Source organism: Erinaceus europaeus, chromosome 7, assembly GCF_950295315.1.
Source record: "Erinaceus europaeus chromosome 7, mEriEur2.1, whole genome shotgun sequence".
NCBI classification, from domain to species: Eukaryota; Metazoa; Chordata; class Mammalia; order Eulipotyphla; family Erinaceidae; genus Erinaceus; species Erinaceus europaeus.
In genome coordinates this window covers 24881319-24906805 of record NC_080168.1, presented here as the reverse complement: position 1 = coordinate 24906805, position 25487 = coordinate 24881319, and the positions used below count along the sequence as shown (strand labels likewise).

Here is a 25487-nt window from a genome sequence, read left to right as displayed (position 1 = left end):
TGGAGTAGGGCTCTGGAGAGATGGTACACTGGTGAGGTCGTCTGTCCAGGGAAGTCAGGTTGTCATCATGGTAGCATCTTCAACTTGGTGGCTGAAAAAGCATTAAGATAGAAAGCAGAACAATTTGTTTAATAGTCAGGAAGCTAAGGGCAAAGATATAGCAGATGACTTTTGGGATCTCCGTTTTGGAAAAAATATTTTAGGTATATTCCAAGTGGTCCATGACTTTACTAATTTTTGCCTGAGCATGACAGCTAACATGCAGGTGGACCAAAGGTATTGTCTGGGGAGATGGTGTCAGAATTTGAAATAGGAATTAGGAAGCTGGGAAGAGAATAGTTCCCAAATATGGGTAAGGTATATAAATATCTTTAACTGTAAGCTCCATTGATTTTATCTGAGTCCTGTATTTATTGCAGGATGCTGTATAACCTCTGCATCCCTGTATGTCTGAGCTCACATTATTTGGTGATAGCTGGGAACATCCTAGGCTGTACTCATTGCAGGGCCTGTCTTCCTTGAATGGTAGAGTATGTTGACCCAGCCTCCCATTGGAGAGTGGGGCAGTCCCTTCCATTGCTGATCCACATTGAGGGCAAGGTCCTGTTGGGGCCCACAAGAGGGTCCACTATATTGTTCCTGATGGAGACAACCAGTGACAGTGGAGAGGGGGATCTGTTAGAGGTCTAGGCCCATCATGTCTATGGGAATACCAGGATCCCCTGACTAGGGTCCCAGATGATGGGGTGGCCTGGTCGTGACCAAAAGAGCCATCATTAAAGTATGCTGGTCTTTTGCCCTTATCCAGCTTTTGTAATCCTTACTTTAAACCTCAGGCATGAGGGTGTCTTTGCATAGTCATTATGCTATCTACCCCTGCCCTCATCTACATTCTTTACTTGTTTGGAAAGTATTCTATCCTGTGTTGTTATTATTATTATTTTGTTATATTATTTATTATTTTATTTTTTACTTCCAGGATCATCACTGGGACTCAGTACCTGCACTACAAATCCACTGCTCCTGAAGACCTTTTTTTTTCCATTTTGTTGTTGTTATTGCTGTATAGGACAGAGATAATTTGAGAGAGGAGGGAAAGATAGAGAGGGGGAGAGAAAGATGGACACCTGCAGACCTGCTTCACCGCTTGTGAAGCGATTCCCCTACAGTTGGGGAGCTGGGGGCTTGAACCAGAATCCTTGTGCATTGTATTATGTGCACCACCACCTGGCCCCCCTATTCTGTGTTATTTTAAACTGCATACTTACCTGATTTGCAGTGGCCCAGGAGGTGGCACAATGAATAAGGCGTTGCACTCTTAAGCATGAGGTCCTGAGTTTGATCCCTACCAGCCCATTCTTCTTCTAGCGTTTGCCCTTCTTCCGTAGCCAGTCAACAGCGTCAGGTTGAGCCTGATGTAAAGTTTCGAGACCTCCTTTGAATCTGGAGAGGTGGCAGTTGTTGACTATGTGGGTCATAGTCTGTCTGGAGCCACAGGGGCAGTTCGGGTCGTCTCTGGCTCCCCAGCGATGGAACATAGCGGCCCACCGGCCATGGCCTGTTCGATAGCGATCGAGGAGGGCCCAATTATAATGTGCTAGGTCAAAGCCGGGTTGACACTTGCAGGGGTCTGTGATGACGTGTTTGTTCTTTACCTCAGCTGACTGCCAACTCTGTTTCCAAGAGTCTGGAACAGAGAAGTTCAGTGTAGGCGTAGGGGACCAGATTGGGTGACGAGACGTCAAGCGTTGGACAGGGTGGGCGAAGATATCCGCGTATATTGGCAGGTCCAGTCAAGCGTAGACGTGGGAAATGAACTTAGATGATGCCGCATCCCGACGAATATCTGGCGGGGTGATGTTGCTAAGAACTGGCAGCCATGGAACCGGGGTGGAACGGATGGGGTTCCAGAAATTATCCTCATGGATAATTTCTGGAACCCCATGTACCACAGTGATATCTGGTTCTTTCCCACTCCTCTTCTCCCTTTCATTAGTAAATAAGTAAAATACTTATTTGATTTTATAGAATCTAAAATTACTGGAGTTGAGGAATAACTCACCTGGTAAAGCACATGCGTTACCTTGTGTGGCCCAGATATGAGCCCTAGCACCACACAGAAATACCCATCACTGGGGTTGGCACCAGTGTTGCACTGTAGTGAGTCAGTCTCTCTTATCTCTCCCTCCCTCCCTCTCTCTCTCTCTCTCTCTCTCTCTGTCTCTCTCTAGTAAAATTATTGAACAGTTGTCTAAGCAAGGCCAAGCACACAACAAATATATATAAATACACATATATTTGTTTCCAGGGTTGTTATCACTGGGGCCTGCATTATGAATCCACTGCTCTTGGAGGCTATTTATTCCATTTTGTTGCCCTTGTTGTTTATCATTATTGTTATTATTGTTGTTATTGCTGTCATTGTTGTTGGATAGGACAGAGAGAAATCGAGAGAGAAGAGGAAGACAGAGAGGGGGAGAGAAAGATAGACACTTACAGACCTGTTTCACCACTTGTGAGGCAACCCTCCTGCAGGTGAAGAGCCTGGGGCTCGAACCGGGATCCTTATGCCGGTCCTTGTGCTTCGCGCCATGTGCGCTTAATCCACTGAGCTACCGCCTGGCCCCCAACAACAAATATTTAAAATCAGTTTACTAGTCTTACAAATAAGAAAAACTGTAGAGGTTTTAAAGACATATATATCCTCCTGAAGAAAAAACAGGGAAGTCTCTTTATTTTTGTTCAATGAACGGTAGCTTTCTTAGCTACAGTTTATCAGAAATACCTTTTTTTGTTCTCATCCTTGAAAGATACTGTAGCTGACATTTTAATAATGGGCTAGGATTCCTTTTCTGTACTTTGAGGACATTACACCGTTTTCTTCCATCTTAATTAACATGCCTTTGTAGATAATCTCTTACCTCCAACACTATCCTTGATTGCTTTCCTGTCATCTCTTTAGTGTCAATATTTTTTGTTTCACTAAAATACTTGTAGTTTACTTTTCTTATACCACCTAAATTCATGTAATTAGTATATAACATCTAGTTTGGCAAATTCTCAGCTTCACACTGTGTAGTTTTGTTTGCTTTGCATTTTCTTTGATCTTTCTTTCCAGAAAATTAAAAGATATGTTAAAAATCTGTTTTGGGGAGTTGGGCAGTAGCGCAGTGGGTTAAGCAGGGGTGGTGCGAAGCACAAGGACTGGCATAAGAATCCCAGTTCGAGTCCCCGGCTCCCCACCTGCAGGGGAGTCGCTTCACGGGCGGTGAAGCAGGTCTGCAGGTGTCTTTCTCTCCCCCTCTCTGTCTTCCCCTCCTCTCTCCATTCTATCTAACAATCATTACAACAATAAAACAACTGGGGCAACAAAAGGGAATAAATAAATAATTTTTTTTTAATCTGTTTTTTAAGAACTCTGTTTCTTTACTTTTCTTTTTTTGATTTCTTTCCTGGGGAATTAATGTTTTACATTTGACAGTAAATACAGTAGTTTGTACATGCATAACATTTCCCAGTTTTCTTTCTTTATTTTTGTCTCTCCTGGTAATGTTCTGATGTCCTTTTTTTTTTTTTTTTTTGCCCCTAGGGTTATTGCTGGGGCTCAGTGCCTGCACCACGAATCCACTACTCCTGAAGGCTATTTTTTTCCTATTTTGTTGCCCTTGTTGTTATTGTTATTGGTTGCCATTATTGTTGTTGCTTAGGACAGAGAAAAATCAAGAGAGGAGGGGAGACAGAGAGGGGGAGAGAAAGACAGACACCTGCAGACCTGCTTCACCTCTTCTGAAATGACCCCTCTGCAGGTGGGGAGCTGGGGGCTCCAACCGAAATCCTTACGCCGGTCCTTGTGCTTTGTACCATGTGCGCTTAACCTGCTGCGTTACCGCCTTTCCCCCTAGGTACTTCCATTTCTATTCCCCACTGTGTCTCTTTCCCATGGCTCTTAACCAGGTATAGTTATTAGCCAACCAGCTGACATTATGCAATGTCTGGATGAAGATAGTCAAGACCTAGGGCTTGCTCCTGGCATCTAATGGATAGTTAGAAGAAACGACACTAAACATTCTATAATGCATAGTCTACCCTCCATAAAAGGCACCACTGCTCAGTGGTGCTGAAGTTAGCAAAATTTAAATCTATTCTGTGTTTTAGTCTGCCTATTGAGTTTTAAATTTTAAATAATGAATTTTTTAATTTGTGAAAGATCCATTTGATTTTTTTTTTTTTACAGTACCGGCAATTTCCACACCCACAGTTTCAATGGTTCAGGTCACTTCTTTATTCAGAGGAAGAAAGAGAAAAAGTGAGAATTATCGCAGCACTGGAGTTTCCTTTCATGCCAGAGTACCTCTCGGGTTGTGTCAGGGTTGAAACCTTTGGCTGTGTGCATGGAAACATAGGCACCCTACCTAGTGAGCAGTGTCTCAAACCCCATTTGATTCTTGCTTTAGAACTGCCGTATCAGCTTTAATAGCCTAATTCTGTAGTAGTATCTATCCACATTAAGATTTAAATATATTTGTCACACTATGACTCCAATTGCTGCAATGTTTGAAGATTTTATTCTGTATTTTATTTATTTTATTTTATTTTATTTTATTTTATTTTATTTTTGCCTCCAGGGTTATCAGTGGGACTCGGTGCCTGCACTACCAATCCACTGCTCCTGGAGGCCACTTTTTTCCCATTTTGTTACCCTTGTTGTTGTCATTATTGTTACCATTTATGTTGTTGTTGTTGTTGGATAGGACAGTGAGAAATTGAGAGAGGAGGGGAGACAAGAGAGGGGGAGAGAAAAATAGACACCTGCAGACCTACTTCACTGCCTGTGAAGCGACACCCCCTGCAGTTGGGGAGCCGGGGATCCAACCGGGATCCTTACCCGGGTCCTTGTGCATTGCACCATGTGCACATAAATGCTGTGCTACCCACCTGAACCCCTTTATTCTGTATTTATGACCATTCTTACAAATGATGGAGTCATATTTTCCTAGGTGTTTTTTTTTGCCTCCAGGGTGATTGGTGGGGCTCAGTGCCTGTACCACAAATCCACTGCTCCTAGAGGCCATTTTTTTTTCCTTTTTCTTGCCCTTTTTTTTATCATTGTTGTGCTTATTATTGTTGTTGTTCTTACTGATGTCATCATTGTTGGATAGAACAGAGTGAAATGGAGAGAGGAAGGGAAGACAGAGAGGGAGAGAGAAAGATAGACACCTGCAGACCTGCTTCACCACTTATGAAGCAACCCCCCTGCAGGTGGGGAGCCGGGGGCTTGAACTGGGATCCATCCACCATTCCTTGTGCCTCACGCCATGTGTGCTTAAGCCACTGTGCTACCACCCAACCCTCTTCTTAGGTATTTCTAATTTCAGATTACTCCTGAGAACTTTACCTTGAGGATTCTTTCAGACCTATGCAAATCACCTACAAGCAGCACCTATGAGTGTATCAAAAATGTAAATTTTCAGACCCTGCAACAGATCTTCTGAATCTGAAAACTCTGGAGTTTGGGCCAAGGAATCAAATGTGTCCACATCTCCCAGTGGATTTTATGCGTGCTCAAATTCGTGAGAGAAGGAGTGAATTCCTACAGGACTGTGTGGTGGCACACTTGGTTGAGCACACATGTTATAATGCACAAGGACACAGGTTCAAGCCCCCTGTCTCTTCCTGCAAAGGGAAAGCTTTTTGAGTGGTGAAGCAATGCTGCAAATGTCTCACTGTCTCTCTCCCTTTCTATCACCCTGTCCCTCTTGACTTATGACTGTCTCTATCCAATAAACAAATAAAGATAATAAATAATAATAAAGTATCTTTCCTCTCTTAAAAAAATAAAAAAGAATTCCTCTAAAGAAGATTTTCATTTTCAGGCACGTATATCACCTACCTAAAATCATTTCTTAAATTATTTTTGGGGCGGGTGAGCAGCATGGAAGTAATATCCACTCTAGTTCCAAATGAGAATGTAGGATTTCCGCTAGGAATTTTCAAAGAATCCTTTTCACATTTTCTTTTCTATTTGCTTCACAACCCAGTGTCACTAGGCAAGCCTGTATCTGTAGGGAAGATATCTCTCCACAAAGGATAATTTCCACCAAAGATCTTGGCCTTATGTAACAGTGTACAACCTGATCTGTCTCTCTGCTTTAATCCAAACATGTAACTTGTAGTCCATTAAAAATCCATGCTCTAAAGAGTCAGTAGTGGTGCAGCTGGTAGTGTGTACACATTATAGTGTGTAAAACCCCATGTTCAAGCCTCCAGCCCCCACCTGTAAAGGCGAAGCTTTTTGAGAGCTAGAACAGTGTTGCAGGTGCCTCTGTCTATCTCTTCCTTCCCTCTCAATTTCCCTTTGTCTTTTTCCAAAATAAGTAAATAAATAAAATATAAAAAAAAAAGAAAGAGAAAACTAATATGGTAATCTTTCCTTAGTCAACAGAAATCCCTAAAGCAAATAATCCTACACTCTCTTCGATTTCTATGATTTATACTCTCTAACAGTCTGTTATGCCATATTAAAAACAAAAACAAAATTAAGAGCTTTTCAGATTATTTCACCCTGCATTTTAGGGTACCTAAATGAAACAAAGTGTGTCTTTACACCTAATCCATCATACTGCGAGACAAGAGTTCTCATTTGGTTTTTAAAGTACTTACCCAAAATAGTCATATGATCTGAGAAAGTGTTAAAATGACTAGCTGTCCAGACTATGTAATCTAAACAATAATGCTTGGCTCAAGCCTTGTCAGCCGAGTCATTTCAGTTGCCCAGAGTGACTGTAGAAATGTGCTGAGGGAAAGAGGCAGCTTGTCAGTTACTTAATGATTTCAGTCAAGCAGAGAATTCAATACAGGCTAAGTAATAAATACTGACTCGCAAGCACATGCCCGCTAGCAAACTAGACTCCAGTGCACACTAAGGCCCACAGTAACAGCATATTCCCACTGGTTTTGAATAAATTGGTATCCGGCACCAGCAAATGTCTTATATTTTTTGTAAGACAATAAAAATTATGTAATTCCCAAGAGGTCAAGATAAAATATTCAGCCTTTAAAAACAGTTCCTGTCTGGTATCATTATATAAATTTTCAGGATGAGTCAAGGTTTCATCTCATATAACATGTTTAGATATAGCCCTTCGGGGTAAGGAATGCCTTGCAATTATAACCTTCAATTAACCATCATATCTTGGTAAAAAAAAAATATGCTCTGGTCCCCAGGCAAAATAAAACCCAGCTGTTTGAATTAGCATTCTGCTTGCTTTCTTAAAGGAAACATTCAATATATATGACTATCTTATAAAATGCAGAGGAAATTGGCAAAGAAAGTCAAGAAAAAAATAGCTTAATGATCAAAATTTTCTAGCTATAGAGTGGTAGAGGAATCCATGTTACATAAGGACATTCTCACGACATTTTGTAATCGTAACTAGACAACTTATAGCCATTGCAAAGAAAATCTTGTGTAAGATAGAACCATAGGAAAATGTTAGTGCTCAACTGACTCTGACCCTCAGAAGTTAAAATTTCATACAGTCTAGCCTAATACTTTGTTTTCTCACTTATAATTGATTTTTATTTGTCTTGGAGCTATGACTTTATTAGGGCATAGCGAAATGAAAGTCATTCTGTGGCTTTATGGAACATTAAAAGTTATCTGGCATCATGTTAATGAGAAAGAAGAAATTGAAATGTTCCTATTTTTCTTTCAGGACCACCACCACAATTCTCTGTGTGATGCCAGTGGTGTCAAATTTCGTTAGATGTTCTCTTTCAACTATGCCTCTGATACTCTGTGGTTCTTTTCAGCCATGCTGCATTCTTCCGATTCATTTTTCTCCATTTGTGCTGTTTTTCTCTGTGATGTGAATCCATCCCTATCCATTCTGTCATGCCTCCACTTTTTGCTGCTGCTTCAGATTGCACTGAGCCATAAGAGGTAAGCTCTATCAAAATAGGGAGAATATACTTTATGTTATGTCCAGGAAGAATCATTTATCCCAGGTATTGTGTAACTCTGCTCCTATAATGAGTACTTTCTAAGCTAGACCTTGAAATGAATTTACAAGGGAAATAATTACCCACAGACATTACTGGCTTAAAATAGCAGGGAAACTCTTTTCCTTATACTGTGAGCTCAGGACTTGTTGCTAAGTCTCTACCGCTAGGACTTACATTAGAATTTAGATTTGTATTTCAATAGTCGGTATAGTAATAGGTGTATGACAAGACCTGCCCCAGAAATTGATGTTGTTCACTGCTATTTTGACTATAGGATTCCTGAGCCTGCATTCAAACCACCAGAGTCATGAAGGTAATAATAAAAAGGCAGACTGTGTCATCATCTTTAAGTGCAGATGGTGACAGATATTACTGAGTCTGGCAATTTACATGGTTCAGATCCATCAGATAGTAACCACCCTCCCTCTCAGTGCTGTGCTTTATTGTTCAGGAGAATTACCTTCATATTGATCACAGTTCTGCTTCCAAATGTAGATTAGAACTTAACATGAGATCTCATTTCCGAAGGTGATACAGTGGGTAAAGGGTTAGGTTCTCAAGCATGAGGTCCCAAGTTCAATTCCCAGCACCAGGTGTACCAGAATGTTGTCTGATTCTTTCTGCCCTCTTTCACTCTCTTCCCATGAATAAGCAAATAAAATATTTTTAAAATAAGATAATGTAGAATATACAGATGTTGATTTAGAACGATGCATACCAGAAACTTACATATTAAAATACAATGTTACTTCAAATTTTAATTTAATTTTTTTCCTTAGGGTTAATCATTGATAATGTCTGCTTTGGTAAAAGAGGTGTTTTGAAAGCAGAAAATTGACTTTGGTTTTCAAAGTATCTTGAGTTTCTAAGCAACTAACACCATTTCATTCACAAAGAAAAGAAACTCTACACAAGAAGCCTCAGCACAATTTGAAGCTTTCATCGTTTATTGTTAATCCTCCCAGTACCATTAATTGTTTGGACCATAGAAAGACCCTCTACCCTATATACATATGCTTAAATGCAGTTTCACTCTTGTTCATCCCAAGGAAGTCAGGGTTCATAGCATAATGCTATTCCAGCAATGTTGCCTCTGTCCACCTGTCATTAAGCAACAAATTGCTTTCTATTGGGAGTGTGTCACAATATGACAGGCTAAGAATAAATTTGCACCACTCTCCTTGCCCTCCAGACTGCCATTCATTTACAGAGACAGATGTTCCAGCCACTCCTAGACATCACTTTGCATATCTGAGATGTTTGTCAAAATAAACACTGAAAGCAATGAGTGCAGTTACGCAGTCTGTATATTCCGACACCACAGCACTAATAGTTTGATACATAAATTTATGTCACTCTTTGCAATCTCAAGTCTGTCTTTGCTTGTGACCTACTACCAAGTCCTGGCACCAATGCAACTGTTGATAAATTCTCATCATTAGTATCCTCTTTTATTAACGACCAAGTCTCAGTGCTGTTCTTATATTTTGCCTTTTCATCCATTGATTTTGCCTGTCATGTAAAAATACATAATATGTCTTATAAAGCTAAATTTGTATAGGGACTTAATTCTTATCAAATTTTGACAGGCATTAATTTAGATTGTAGGTAGCAAGAAAATGTTCGATTCACGCTTGTTTGCGTGAATCATTCATTGTATATGAGATACTGTGCTAGTCAAAAATATGAAGTAACCAGCTCTGAAGGGAGAAAGGGTTAAGGAAGACTTCTTAAAATTGGAAATTTGGGTGCTGAAGTTTCAGGTTCAATTTTTCTGCACCACCATAACAAGCGAGAGCTGAGCAAAGCTCTGGGAAAAATAAAATGAAAATGAAAAAGGAGATGGAAAAGTCTCTGCAAGCCAGGGACGTTTATGAGCAGCCAGTGGCCAGCAAGTGGCTGTTCACCTGCTCGGGCCCACATGCCGCTGTGCCCAAAGCCCCAGGTTTGAGCTTCTGGCCACCACACTGGGTGCATCTGCATGGGAAAGCATCACAAGCAGTGGAGCGGTAGTGCGGTGTGTCTTTTGCTCTCTCTGTCTTTTTCCCTCCCTCTCTCTCTCTTTTTAAATTAAAAAAAATTTATTATATTTATTTATTTATTGGACAGAGACAGCCAGAAATTGAGAGTAGGGGGAGACAGAGAGACAGACAGACACCTGCAGCCCTGCTTCACCACTTACAAAGCTTTACCCCTGCATGTGGGGACTGGGGGCTTGAACCTGATTCCTTGTACACTGTAACATGTGCATTCAACCAGGTGTGCCCCCTCCCTCTCTTAATTCTTAAAGAATCCACAGCTCTGGAGGCCAAATTTTCCCTTTTTCCTATCTATTTTAATTGATAGGACAGAGAGAAATTGAGAGCGGAGGGGAGATAGGGAGAGAGAGACAGCTGCAGTCAAGTGTTTGCTTTCACTGCTCATGGAGCTTCCCCTGCAGGTAGAGAGCAGGGGTTCCGGGGTTCAAACCCCAGTCCTTGTGGATGGTAATGTCTGAATTCAACCAGTTGTTCCACAACCCAGGCCCTTTCCCCCCCCCCTTTTTTTGCCTCTTATGTCAAGAAAGAAAAGAAAAGAATGGTCATCATGAGCAGTGAAGTGCTGCAGGCAATGAACCCCAGTGATAATTCTGATGGGGAAAGATATGAAATACCATATTCACAAGTCTGCAAACAGCTTGATAAAATTAAATTATAGAAAACTTGAGACAGGGACATAGAGATATGCCAAATAGCTAAAGTTAGTTACCTCCATTCATTTTATGATTAGAGTGGGTGGAAACTTAGTTTAAAATGGGAAAATATTGCCTGGTTATATATTGATGCTTTAGAAAATAACAGTATGTGGGATTGATGTCTTATTTTTTTTTACTTTTATTTATAAAAAGCAAACACTGACAAAAACCATAGGATAAGAGGGGTACAACTCCATACAATTCCCACCACCATATCTCCATATTCCATCCCCTCCCCTGATAGCTTTCCTATTCTTTATCCCTCTGGGAGCATGGACCCAGGGTCATTATGGGGTGCAGAAGGTGGAAGGTCTGGCTTCTGTAATTGCTTCCCTGCTGAACATGGGCGTTGACAGGTTGATTCATACTCCCAGCCTGCCTCTCTTTCCGTAGTGAGGTGAGATGATGTCATATTTTTAAATAGTGACTTTCTACATGAATTATAGAAATTATCTTTTACTGTTACAAGTTCTGTATCAGTATAATTTCAGATACTGTGATTACCAAATGCGAACTACCTACCATAGATACGTGCATCAAAGAGATCTGGATTGAATCTTCTGTCTATCCCTTTTTCTAAGTTAATTTATTATTGGATAGAGACAGAGAGAAAATTAAGAGGAGAGGGAGATAGAGATGGAGAAAGACAGACACCTGAAGCTCTGCTTCACCACTTGTGAAGCTTTCCTCCTGCAGGTGGGGAGCAGGGGCTTGAACCCAGGTCCTTGTGCTCTGTAGTGTGTGTGCTTAACCAGGTGCACCACTGCCTGGCCCCTCTGTCTATCCCTTTTTAAATGAATTATGTGATAGTAGAGCAATTACCCCTTATTTATGAAACATTACAATAAGGACATTGTATGTACAGGAATGTTAAGACAATTAAAAGTTGTAATTCATAGAAATGAATTGGCATGTAGTTGATAACACTACATATCATCCCATATGTTCACATCATGGATTAACGCACTGTTAACACTACTGCTTGAGATGAGAAAAATGGGCTCAGTTTGAAAATATGGATACCATGTGATCTCTGATTATTAGGTAACTCTAATGTAATGATTATGATATGGATTTTAATTGATATAGATCTTAATGTTTATCATTGACCTGTACATTTTCTTCTGACCTATTAACATTACAGAGGAAAGTTCACATTCCTTTTTCTCTTATTAACTTGTTAATTTCAGATTGTAAAGAAATCAGTAGAGTATTTGACCATTTATAGTTTCTGAATATCGACTAAGTGTTTTTCCTTCTTGTATTTTTGAAGCACATCTAAACATTACAAGAAGAATCCATATTTTATTTTTCTGGGAAAAAAAAAGTTCTACTTTTCATTTATTAGTTGAATAATTTCCTCTCCCTTGAACACTTTTCATTGAAACAGTCTATTTAATGAGAATTTAGTCTATTATTTATGATGAGTTGGAAAGCAAAAAGGCCAATTTAACATAATGTAGTATCAACTTTCTCTTTTTACTAACCAAAAAGTTAAGGAGTATTTATACTTCCTTGAAGTATGTTGGAGAGAGCAAGTCAAATGTAACAGATTATAAATGGGACAAAAATCACTATTAATAACATTGGATAGAATAAGATTAGTTACAGAAATTAACTATCTTTTTTTTTCTTTCAGTTTTATTTATTTATTTTTCTTTTTTATTTAAGAAAGGATTAATTATCAAAACCATAGGGTAGGAGGGGTACAACTCCACACAATTCCCACCACCCAATCTCCATATCCCACCCCATCCCCTGATAGCTTTCCCACTCTCTATCCCTCTAGGAGCATGGACCCAGGGTCATTGTGGGTTGCAGAAGGTAGAAGGTCTGGCTTCTGTAATTGCTTCCCCACTGAACATGGGCGTTGATTGGTCGGTCCATACTCCCAGTCTGCCTCTCTCTTTCCTTAGTAGGGTGTGTCTCTGGGGAAGCAGAGCTCCAGGACACATTGGTGGGGTCTTCAGTCTAGTGAAGCCTGGCCGGCATCCTGATGACATCTGGAATCTGGTGACATTAACTATCTTTTAAAAAAAATATCTATTTGTTTATTAGATAGAGACAGAGAGAAACTGAGAAGGGAGGGAAAATTAAGACAGAAAGGGACAGAGAGACACCTGCATCCCTGCTTCCTCCCTCATGAAGCTTCCCCCTACAGGTGGGGACCAGGGCTTTGAATCTGGGCCCTTGAGCACTGTAGTGTGTGTAAGAAATTAACTACTTCTTTGCTTCATGTTGAGAATAAGTTTCATATTTAAAATATAGTGAACATTTCAAGTTCATGTTCAGATCCCAGCTGCATTGTAAACATACAAAGTCATGAAATTACTTGGGATTCTCCAAAAGAAGAAAATTAAGCACAGGAACTAGATGTCATTAAAATGCCTAATTCTTAGATTTCCAATTTTTCTCAGTGGATTCCAGATTTCCCATGCTGTTAGCCAGACTGACACTATCCTGGGAGATGTGGCTAAACCAGACCAAAATATAGAGGAAGAAAGAAAGAGAGAGAGAGAGAGAGAGAGAGAGAGAGAGAGAGAGAAAGAGGGGGAGGGAGGGAGGAAGGAAGGAAGGGGCTTAAAGTATATAGAATTATCTTAAAATCAACTAATTGTTCATTAATGCCTCATTATTCATTCTTAACAACCCAACTCAGGAAGCACCTGTGGTAGCCAGAGCAGCACTGTTCCTGGAATGTGCCCGTTTTGTTCACCGCTGCAATCGTGGCAATTGGCCAGAGTGGATGAAAGGACATCATGTGAATATCACCAAGAAAGGGCTGTCCAGGGGACGGTCTCCCATTGTGGGCAACAAGAGGAATCAGAAGCTGCAGTGGAATGCTGCCAAGCTCTTCTACCAGTGGGGAGATGTGAGCTTTCGATTTTCTGAAGTAAAAATGAGCATGCTTTAATCAAGCCATCATGTTTTTTATGTTTGTTTATTTGGGTGACACTTTACTGAGTATTTGTTCTACACCTGGTACTGTACAAACAAGCAAAAGGCAGTCAGACTAATTCATTTCATCCTCCTAGGACTCCTAGTATCAGTAAAATTAGATCCTATATTCTCTGTATAGTTAAGAAAACAGAAGTTTACATAGATTAAGCTAAGCTATTTATCTAGTAAGTAGAGGAACTTAGGTTCTGCTTCTAGGTTAGATTTTTAAAACCTTGCTTTCAGCTGTAGGATTGTCTAGAATTACCTCTCTGAAAGTCATTGCTACTATTATTCAATATGCAAATCCATGTTTTGACTTTCTGTTCTAACTTGTGTTCTTCAAAACCCAGTTTTTGCCAATTCTTAATAGGTGTCTGAAGCAGAAGCAGTTGAAATAGGTCTACCTGCATACCCACTCTGTGTGTTATATGGGTTTGAGATTTTTTTTAAAATCTGTTTAAGATTGGCCAGATGTTTCAGATTAGAGGGATGCGTTACTTCCCTTTTATTACCTGTCTCCTTTGAGGAGGGCTTAACTGTCAGGGGCTTTCGTAGCAGACAACAGTTGCCAGGATCAATAGGATCATTGGTTCCCAGCAGAAAGCTGAAACCATTAATTACATGCTAATTATTAGAGGGCTTCCAGCTTACAAGAAGGTTTTGAATCAGAGACTTCCTGATACTTTCAGAACAAATGTTGGCTGACTTCCCTGAGGTTCCTGACACTGGTCACTGTCCCCACTTTTCTTCATTTTTGTCTTCTATGTCATAAGCTCTAAGGTCTCAAATTCCTCCTCTCTAATCCTCTGCCTCCTACCTCTCTGTAAATGCAGACCACCCCAGATCATTTACAATTTCTTTCTTTTTATATATATAATTTTTTGTTTTATTTATTTATTTATGATTGGATAGAGACAGAGAAATTGAGAAGGGAGGGGGAGATAGAGAGGGAGAGAGAGAGAGACACCTGCAGCCCTATTTATCCCTTGTGAAGCTTTCTCCCTGCAGGTGGGGACCTGGGGCTTGAACCTGGGTCCTTGTGTATAGTGATGTGAGCAATTAACCAGGTGTGCCACCATCTGGCCCCCAAATTCTTTCTATAAATCTCCCTTGGGTTACATGGACTCCTGTGTTTTCATCTGTTCCTTGTATATCACTTGCACAGAATTCTTTATCCACTGCATTTTTCAACTCTCAGACTGGTTTTGCCAGTTATTCTTGGGAGGCATTTACTTAAATTCTGCAACACAATCTGGCCCTAATAAAACCTTCCTCCCTGTATAAACACACCCCCACTGACAAAACATCCTGAGCTTTCTATTCTTATTTTTGGTGCCACCATCATCTGAAACGACAGTTTCTGAGCAAATTCCAAACCTCCATTCCCTGTTGATTCCACCTCTTCCATGTCACTGTTGCCCCTGAAGGTCAGATTTTTATTATTTCTCATCTGGATGACTCAAGTGTTTGTGCATTTCATCTCTTCTCCCACTGCCTCCTTTTTTCTGACCCATCCTACTCACTGTCAGCAAAATGACCTCCCTATGACATCACCCATCTAAAAGCAGAACATGCAGACTTAGCTCCCATCCTCCACACTTGCCCCCCCCCTGCTTTTTATTCTCCAAACTACTGTCAGAGTGATTGGGCTAAAATGCAAATCAGATTTGTGTTTTTTAATTATGATACAATGCTTCAGTAGCTCTCCTTTGCTCTTGGGATAAAAACCAAATTGTTTAACCTGGTGTCACTGCTTGAGATCTCCATAACTTTTGTTGAAGTTCAACTTTTGTTGCCTCCAGGGTTATCACTGGGGCTCAGTCAGGTGCCTGCACTAGGAATCAACTGCTCCTGGCATCCATTTTTTCCATTTTGTTGTCCTTGTTGTTATTGTTGTTATTGCTGTTATAGGACAGAGAGAAATGGAGAGAGGAAGGGAAGACAGAGAGGGGAAGAGAAAGATAGACACCTGCAAACCTGCTTCACCTCCTTTGAAGTGACCCTCCCCCCCCCCAGAAGTAGGGAGCTGGGGGCTCAAACCCGGATATTTACACCAGTCCTTGTGCTTCGCGCCATGTGCGCTTAACCCTGTGCACTACCACCTGGCCCCCAAGTTCAACTTTGGTTTAACCAAGACAATAAAATCAATGGAGTAAATGTACTTAAAATTTATTTCATGCACATACCTAACTGATGGTCCATAATAAATTATTTCATTCACTTTTAAGAGCAATATACATAATTTGACCTAAGTATCTGGCATGGTATTTTTGGGTAAGCAGTCAGGTCAAAACACTGAAAAACTGCCTTTCATCCTCCCCCCCTTCATCCTTCTTTGGGATGAGAAATGAAGCTAAACTTCAAGAACTGTACGATCTATCTACCTTTCTGAAGAGTCTACCTGAGCATAATTTCACCTCACAAAATTAATGTTTCAGTCAAGTGACTCTGAACATGTTGGTACAGTTCTTTGAATTAGGATCTTATAGAATTTTCCATTTGTAATGTCCACTTAGTCTTTTACCACTGGTCAAAAAACACTAGTTCCTCAAAATATATAGCAATGAGATTTCTCATGATCCTCTGTCCTAAGAATCACTCCATCTTCTGAACTAATGAAGTACTTTCAGTCTCTTTCTTTGCTTAATATGCTGGTACATTATTCCTGTCTCCAGAAGACAGTCAGGTGAACTATTTGAATCTCCACTCTTGCTGGAGTGATGTTCACCCTGTCTTTCAAACTCTCTCCTTCCTAATTGCTAAGCAGTGATATTTCCGTATGAAGGCATATAACTTACCTGAGCACTTAAACAAAGACTCTAATGTACTTTAGCAATTTATTTGACTTTATGTCTTAATACTTCAGTTAGTAAATATTTAATGATTGAGGAAAGAAAGAAATGTAGCCCTAAGACTTTTTGGGGGGGGTCTCCAGGGTTATCACTGGGGTTGGGTACCTCCACTATGAATCCACTGCTCCTGTGGCCATTTTTTTCTCAATTTTTATATAGGACAGAGAGAAATTGAGACAGGAGGAGAAGGTAGAGAGGGAAAGAGAAAGAGAGACACCTGCAGACCTGCTTCACCACTTGTGAAGCAGCCCCCCTGCAGGTGGGGAGCCAGGGGCTTGAACCTGTAGTGGGTCCTTGAGCTTCGTACTATGTGCACTTAACCCACTGTGCCACCGCTCGGCCCCCTGAAGTGGCTCTTTAAACATTGTAAACTGTAAATTCATCTTCAAGTACTTCATACTCATATCCTGGAAAGATTCATGAAGATTTTTTTTTCTCTTTTTTTTTTTTTTTTTGAGTCTCTTTTTGGTGGTTCCTCCTCAGACTCATACCTATTTATCTTCTCCTTTGAACAGAATTTACTAAATAGTAACATAAGGATTTTTATTAAGGTGGTGATTTTTTGTCTTTATGTTTTGTCTTATTTCTTTAAAGGTACTCAGGTTATCAGCTGAAATATTAGAATCCTGCAATAACTTCATATGCTGTTTTCTCGTTGATGTGGTTTTATTTCTTGCTGTTTAGCTCTTAAGAAAATAGAGAGACATTTGTGTTTCCAAATAGCCAAGACAGTTGAACAACTTGTGTTTTCACTTTAAAAATTCTGGACATGTCTTTTTATATATGTTTCTGGTGATAAGTCTAATTTCTTGTATGCATAGGATTTAGCAGTTTTTCTAAATATTTAATGAAAATTATACTGAGAGAGGAAAAACTAACTGGAATTGTTTCTAACCAATGCACAGTAAAACTATAGTTAGACCCCAAGTTAGTGATCCTTTTAGCTTTTTCCCTGACTCTCCTTCCTAAGCTTTTGTTATATACAGTATGTAATTAGAATATTAATGGAATTAAAAGTAGCTTCCTTTGTCTCCTTTTTGTGGGTAATTTATTTTAGTAGATCACACTAGATCTTTACCTTCTAGATCATGCATGATGATCTAGAAGAACAGATATCAAATATTAGCTCTATGGATACCTTGTAAACTCAGTATAATTCTTGTGTAAAATTATTAAAAATCATATTTTCTAATGTTAATGTTGAGTACTTTAGCAACAGAATAGCATTTCTTACTAATTTATATGGTATTGTACAAGGAGATAAACTATAAAATCCACTAAATGTATGCATAATAGAAGACATAAATAAAATTGCAGTGCCAGAACTCTTGCCAACCTCCAAACACATTGACACAACAGTGATATTCTCATAAAACAGTGTGGCCAGAAGCACTCTGAGGAACTGTAGCTCTTATTATTATTTTTTTTTTACTCTAACAAAAAACCTACTAAAAATAATTGCTTGCTTTCTTCTATGATAGCTACTAAATGATCTCTGAGTAAAGGGTAATATTTTCAGAAAAGAATATGTGTGAGAGTACAAAGGTATCATTTCAGTTCCTATGAGTCTTCAGACTAAATGACCTGGGAGATAACATCAGTGCCTTCCATTTCTGAGTTGCCATCTTGGTAAATGTGGAAACAGCACCACAGTGTACATTAAGAGACTTATACTGGATATAATTTTGATTGCTTCTACCTACTGTCATGGCAAAGCCTATTTTCCGGGTTCACTTGATTTGTGCTGTTTCATTCTTTTTCTCCTCACTCTAGGCAATTGGAATCCGATTGAATGAGCTGTGCCATGGAGAAAGTGAGAGTCCAGCCAACCTGTTGGGTCTCATTTATGATGAGGAGACCAAGAGGAGGCTGAGAAAGGAGGATGAGGAGGAAGACTTTTTAGATGACAGTAAGGAGACTCCCTTTACTACAAGAACCCCTGCTTGTAAGAACCTCTGCTTTAGGAGCACTTAATAATTCTCTTTCCTGTATCATATTCTTACCACCTTCCCATGTCTCCCACTGCACCGTTACCCCTATTCCCTATGCATGGGTGTAATTAATGCATGTGCATAAGCCACACAAAGAAAAAGCAGGAGCCAGGAAGGAGATCACACAGGTCGAGACTATGTCCCAGGCAATATGGAACATCCACTGTTTTAGAGTCTCTTACTCTTAACTACAGATACAAAGATGGGTATTAGGCCTCTCTATAATTGTAGAAAATTATTTTCCCAAAAAAAAAAGAAGGCTTATTTAAGTTAGAAGTGAAAGGGGAGTTCCAGGATTTTATCATGAATACACTGGGATTTGGGGTTTTTTTTTTTTATTTGTTTGCCTCCAGGGTTATTTCTGGGGTTTGGTGCCTGCGCTATGAATCAACTGCTTCTGGAGGTTACCTTTTCACTTTTATTGCCCTTGTTGTTTATTGTTGTTATTTTTGTTGTTGTTACTGCTGTCATTGTTGGATAGGATAGAGAGAAATCGAGAGAGGAGGGGAAGACGGGGAGAGAAAGATAAGACACCTGCAGACCTGCTTCACCGCTCATGAAGCGATCCCCCCAAAGGTGGGAAGCTGGGGGCTTGAACCAGGATCCTTACTCTGGTCCTTCCTTGCACTTTACGTCATATGTGCTTAATCTGCTATGCTACCGCCCGGCCCCCTTGGTTTGGTTTTTTTTGTTTTATTTTTTAATGACTTTATTTTTTATGAGAGGCAGAAAGAGAGTGAAAGAGACCACAGCACTGAAGTTTCCTTAGATTTGGTAGGGGTTGACTTTGAACCTGGGTCACTCACATGGCAAACCAGCACACTACTTAAGTGAGCTAATTCGCCAGCTCTCAGTTATCTTTTAAAACAATTCTGCCCTAATTCCACTTGTAACACATGTGCAACTCCTCTTGCTTTTACAACTTAACTGTGGTACAAGCAAATATCAATCTAGCAAGTCTAAGAATTTATCTCTTCCATTCTTAATCAGAAGCACTGTCTCTAGAAACATATCACTCCTAGAGAGAAAAAAAAAAAGAAGCGTTTTTCATGAGAATAAAAGAGCTAAATATCTTCAGAAAGAACTTACATTTTACCTACTGTAACTATAAGTAATGGCATATCTATTCTATTAAGAAAGACAACACGTGGGAGGTACTTCGGTTTTAGGAATGTTGACATGTCATGACATCGTGATTGGTTATTGACTTGATTCATTCAAAATAGATAACTATTCTCTCTCTTTTGTGAGAGACAGAACTCTACATTGCTTTTCTGAACACGAAAATGTAAACAGTATATTTATGCATGATTTGTGATGACGTGTATCTGAGAATTTCATAAATCTTTATGGCATCACCTTGGTAATTATTTGCCTTTTAGAACAAAATTTAATATTTGGTCTATGGTAGAGGCAAATTTTTTTGTTTAAAGATCACTATTCTATTGTATAAAAGAGAGTATCTTCATATTTCTAGTATATCTATACCTTAAATGTGAAATGCTAGCCTTTATAAGCTGTGTGACATAAGTAATCAAGTCTGCCTCATCTCTGTTATAGAAGCATCATGACTATCACTAGAAAAATAACTTCATTGCTCTTAGAACATCAAGACAGATAAATTAAGATTTTTGTAGTTCTGAATTTAGTTCATTGCCAACTACATAGTCTAAATCTGATTGAATAGCAATGTGGGGGAAAAAAAGCCTTGCAAATCTCTTCAGTATTCTATTTTCATTAGCAATCTTTTTACAAGCTTAATGGAGCTTAAATTTGTTGCTTTATAATGCTCTATGGAGAACAATTTGCTCTTACTGACTGACATTTTAATATAAAGGTACTCATTATAAAATTGCAAAATGAAGGATAAAAGAGGCAGCGGTAACACAGATTATGCTAAAGAGAACAGGTCAACAGAGGGCTCTGAACCCCAGTTCCACTGGGACTTGGAACTTTTGTAAAAAAAGACCTTTGTTTTTGTACCATCACTTAGAGGGAAGAGATTCTGGAGAGCACCTGAGGAAGTCAAGCACTGTATGGCTTACCTGAGAGGGAAGAGAAAAAAACGAAAGACAATTACGGGATGATTTCACTCATAAGTGGAATATAAAGAATTGAAATACATGAAATTGAAATAAACACACACACACACACACACACACACACGATCAACCTATGACTATGATCTTAGGAAAACTATGGTGGATACAGTGTGTGGGGATAGGGGGTACAGAGCTTTGGTGATGGTCCTATTATCTTATCCTAATCAGTAATAATTTTTTTAAAAAAGAGAGAATAGATCAATTTAGCATGAATAGAGACCATTTTCATATGCAATTTCATTTTGGACATGTATAGGTTTTCATGTGCAAGCTGATTTTACACATGTCCATCAAACTATGCCTCTCTGTAGTTTTCATCAACTTGTTTACTTATGAAAGCACTTTTATTCTATAGGTACTGTGAATCCCTCTAAATGTGGTTGCCCCTTTGCCTTGAAGATGGCAGCATGTCAGCTTCTCCTGGAGATTACCACCTTCCTGCGAGAGACCTTTTCATGTCTTCCCAGACCACGCACTGAGCCACTGGTGGTAAGTCAGTCACATGTACTAACAACCAAGCTACCTAGAGAGGACTGACATCATGGCCAGGACCTGAGTATCCAGTTTCCTCAAATGCCCAAATGGTCGAATGCACCTAAATTAAAAAAAAAAATCCACCTATGAGGGTTAAATCTCTTTTTATTTCTATTAAAAAATAACAACCCTGAAGTCAACCTTGAAATAACTAAAGAGAGAACAATTGGGTAAAATTCGATGTTGGATCACTGTCACTTGTTCTAAGGAAATCTGAATAACTTGAGGCTACTTTCTTTTGCAAAGTATTAGATATTTTATGGCCATAACTTTCCAGAAATCACTCACATATTTTTATTATAATTGTTCACAAATCCATATACAAGTGTACCAGGAATAGGGAAATACCTCGCTTTGGAGAATGTGCTACCATGCCATGTGTACAGCCCAGGTTTGAGCCTGGTTCCCATGACATTGAAGGAAGCTGCAGTGCTTTGGTCTTTCTCTCTCTCTTGAAAGAAAGGAAAAAAAGAAAAAGAAATATGTTTCCTATGATTTTTATCATATAAATTATAGGTGAAAAAAAACATATCAAAGTGTAAGCATTCCTAAACACTTTATTTCCTTCCTGCTGCAATTGTTATTGCTATGGATAAGAACAAAACACCAATACACCAAGTGTACAAATATGTTTCCTATGATTTTTGTCATATAAATTATAGGTGAAAAAAACATATCAAAGTGTTTGACATGTGCATTCCTAAACACTTTATTTCCTTCCTGCTGCAATTGTTATCGCTATGGATAAGAACAAAAGACCAATACACCAAGTGTACACACACAGAGAAGCCACAGGCACAGATACACTTGATATTTTTAACAGAGAATATAAATAATTTGAGCGACTGGAGTCTTTAGAAAACATGTGAGATACAGGTACACCATGGTGTTGATTTTTTGGCCCTTACTTCCCCAATGGGCGGCACGTTTCCAGTGACTCTACGCACAGTTACGCAGACAGAAATGGAGAACCAGATAAACTTCCCTTCTAGCAGAAGGTTTACACTATTTTATAAGGAAAAACAAATTATGTGGTCCGGGAGGTGGTGCAGTGGATAAAGCGCTGGACTCTCGAGGAGGAGGTTCCAAGTTCAATCCCTGGCAGCACATGTACCAGAGTGATGTCTGGTTCTTTTTCTCTCTTCTCCTATCTTTCTCATTAATAAATAAATAAATAAAATCTTTAAAAATATTAATAAAATAAAAAAGAAGAAGAAATTGTAACGACAACCTATATGTGTCCCAGTTATGGTCATGCTACATTCCACCAGTTCTTCTGCTTTTTAAACCAAACTTGGCATGAGAAAAGTCATACTCCAGTCCTAGGAGTGAGGTTGGGGACCAAACAATCAGTGGTCTGGCTCAGACCCAGCTCTCAGCTAGTGCCTCTCCTTTTAATCTTCTGATGTCTGGGAAGATTATTTCTTCGAGGTGGATATTTTCAAGTTGGAGACATTTGTGGATAAAATTTATCTTTCATATCAAACATATTTGGAATACCAAACTGTACCACTTGAGTATTGGAAAGAAGTTCATTTTTTTGCCCTTATTTCATTTCCATTTTTCCATGTTTAATTTAATATTAGCCTGGGTCTTTAAATTTCTGAATTATTATCTTTACTATAATGAGACTATGCTATAAAATGAAATCAAGGACATTACTCAGCACATGTTTAAAGTCAAATATAATAAGATATCTAATCGGTAGACCTATGCCATTGTTATTCCTGCAACATGTTTTATACTGGTCTCCAAAAAAGCACAGAAGTACATCTGTGTTCAAGTTTTTCAAATTTTTTATTGTTGACTATTTTGATTTGTCATAACTTAGATCCAAATCCTAAAGTTTGGCAAGGTTATCTTTACTCTCCTTTTAACTCAATAACCCTTAGTAATAGAATGAATTTCATCTTTTAAAATAATCAACAAAAGAAATAAAGAAAACAACATGCAAAATCTCGTTTCACTTGTCAATAACAGTTGAAAGCAAGATTTTAACCATCATGTAAATTGGGTTTTAAAAAACGTTCTCTTATGTTCTCTTATTTTATTCTGAGAGATTATTATGTCGTCATTGCACAAAGTAAATGTAGCATTTTATATATACTTTTCATGTATCAAAATAGAAGGTTTGCCACAAGATGAATGCAGGACGAGATAGATGCCAGCATTCATGTGCATGTTCCTTGCTGGCATTTCAGGATTTAGAGAGCTGTAGACTTCGTCTGGATCCTGAGCTGGACCGACACAGATATGAGAGGAAGATCAGCTTTGCTGGGGTCCTGGATGAAAATGAAGATTCCAAAGATTCCCTCCACAGTAGTAGTCACACTCTCAAATCAGACACAGGTGTTGAAGAGAAGAAAGGTATGGAAAAACACGCATTCTTTGCTTTATCGGTGATTCTGATTTAAGATACTTGGCCTGGGGTCCAAACTACAGAGTTGTGTACCAAAAGAAGTCCAGAACTGTTGACTCTGTGCAACATGTGTTCACTCAATTAGGTAGAAACCCATGCTAGTTGGAAGTTGGTCTCTGCGATTATATTTAGTCTGGGGATTCTAAGCTCAGCGACTCTCTGTGTCTCACTGAATCTAACTAGTGGTCATCTGAACCAGTATTATGTGTACCAATAGAACAGGGAGAATATCCGCATTTCAACTCAGACTTTCTTTTTACTTTGTGCTTTATTCATATTGAAAGTTGTTTTTCTGATTTCACTATATGTAGATTTTTTTTTAATCAGTAAGTATTCTTGTGCAGCAAAAAAAAAAAAAGAAAAAGAAAGTAAAGAAAGGAAAAAAGAAAGGAAAAAAAAGAGGGAAAAAGAAAGAAAGAAAAAAGGGGGTGGGTGCTAGCACGGTGGGTTAAGCATAAGGATCCTGGTTCGAGCCCCTGGCTCCCCACCTGCAGGGGGGTCGCTTTGCAAGCAGTGAAGCAGGTCTGCAGGTGTCTCTCTTTCTCTCCCCCTCTCTGTCTTCCCCTCTCTCCATTTCTCTCTGTCCTATCCAAAACAACAACATCAATAACCACAATAATAATAACCACAACAACGATAAAACAACCAGGGCAATAAAAGGGAAAAAATAGCCTCCAGGAGCAGTGGATTCATGGTGCAGGCACTGATTTCCAGCAGGAGGAAAAAGAAAAAGAGAGAGAGAGAGAAAGAAAGAAGAGGGAGGAAGGAAAGAAGGAAGAAAGAAACGGAGGGAAGGAAGGAAGAGAGCGAGAAGAGAAAGAAAGAAAAGTATAACTAAATAAACTGGCTACAGTTTCTTTCAATTACATTCATATATGAAGCCCCATAGAAAAAAAGGAAATCTAGTGGCAAAGAAAAAAATCAAATATTATGATCACTTTTCAACTCAGAATTGTCAATGTGAGTGTTCTTCTATACGATAATGTTCTGGTGTCACCATGTTGTGATGCATAATACATCGTTATCTTAAATGAGCCTATAAAAGGAACAAAGTTATTGAAACAAAGCCCTTAGCCCAACATACAAGTATATGAAATTGATTTACTGTCAGTTCAGGATTGCTGCCAAAGACATTTCACCTTACCTCATCCTCTACCTCTCAGCTATATGAGTCTTGCAAATAGTGAATAGGTACCAGAAAAAAAAAGTTTCAAAATCAGATAGTTTCACCAATATTTTAAAAGGTAAATATTTATTAAATTATATTTTATTAAATTTATGGTGGACAGAACAATGCTGTAGGAAAGATTAGTTAAGGTTTAACAATGGTTGGGCATGAAATTAAGTCAGTATTTGTTTTTAGAATACTATTGCTCCTGACATAACTGCATATAATCATAAATTTAAACATTTTTAACTTATTCCCAAATGTGTTTTTCTTCCCAAAATTATTTTGCTAATTGTTATTTAAGTTGCTAATTTAAAAGTTCCTAATGCTGACATGGTTAACTTCAACAGAAAATTTCAAAACTTCTTTGAAAAATAAAATATCAGATTAATTATTTTATTTATTTATTGGATAGAGACAGCCAGAAATTGAGAAGGAAGGGGGGGTAGAGAGGAAGAGAGACAGAGAGGCACCTGCAGCACTGCTTCACCACTCATGAAGCTTTCCCCCTGAAGGTGGGGACGAGAGACTCTAACCTGGATCGTTGCACATTGTAACATGTACGCTCAACCAGGTGTACCACCACCCAGTCCCCTCAGATTAATTTTTAAAAATTTTCTTTTAATGAGAGGCTCAGGAGGAAGAGGGACCGAGACCAGAACACTGCTTAGCTTTGGCCTATGAGGTTGCTGGGGAATGAACCTGAGATTCAGAGTCTCAGGCATGAGAGTTTTTTGTGTAAC

General features: G+C 39.0%; 1 protein-coding gene across 5 annotated transcripts in view; it reads left to right on the top strand.

Annotated features, from left to right (window-relative positions):
• UNC80 (unc-80 homolog, NALCN channel complex subunit) overlaps window positions 1-25487 on the top strand; it is a 257506-nt gene that overhangs the window by 111737 nt on the left and 120282 nt on the right. For all 5 annotated transcript variants that reach the window (XM_060193977.1, XM_060193975.1, XM_060193974.1 and 2 more), the window contains exons 23-26: window positions 13398-13610; window positions 18304-18439; window positions 20979-21112; window positions 23359-23524. In XM_060193977.1, coding sequence (XP_060049960.1) covers window positions 13398-13610; window positions 18304-18439; window positions 20979-21112; window positions 23359-23524 — 649 coding nt within the window. The remainder of the gene's footprint in view (window positions 1-13397; window positions 13611-18303; window positions 18440-20978; window positions 21113-23358; window positions 23525-25487) is intronic.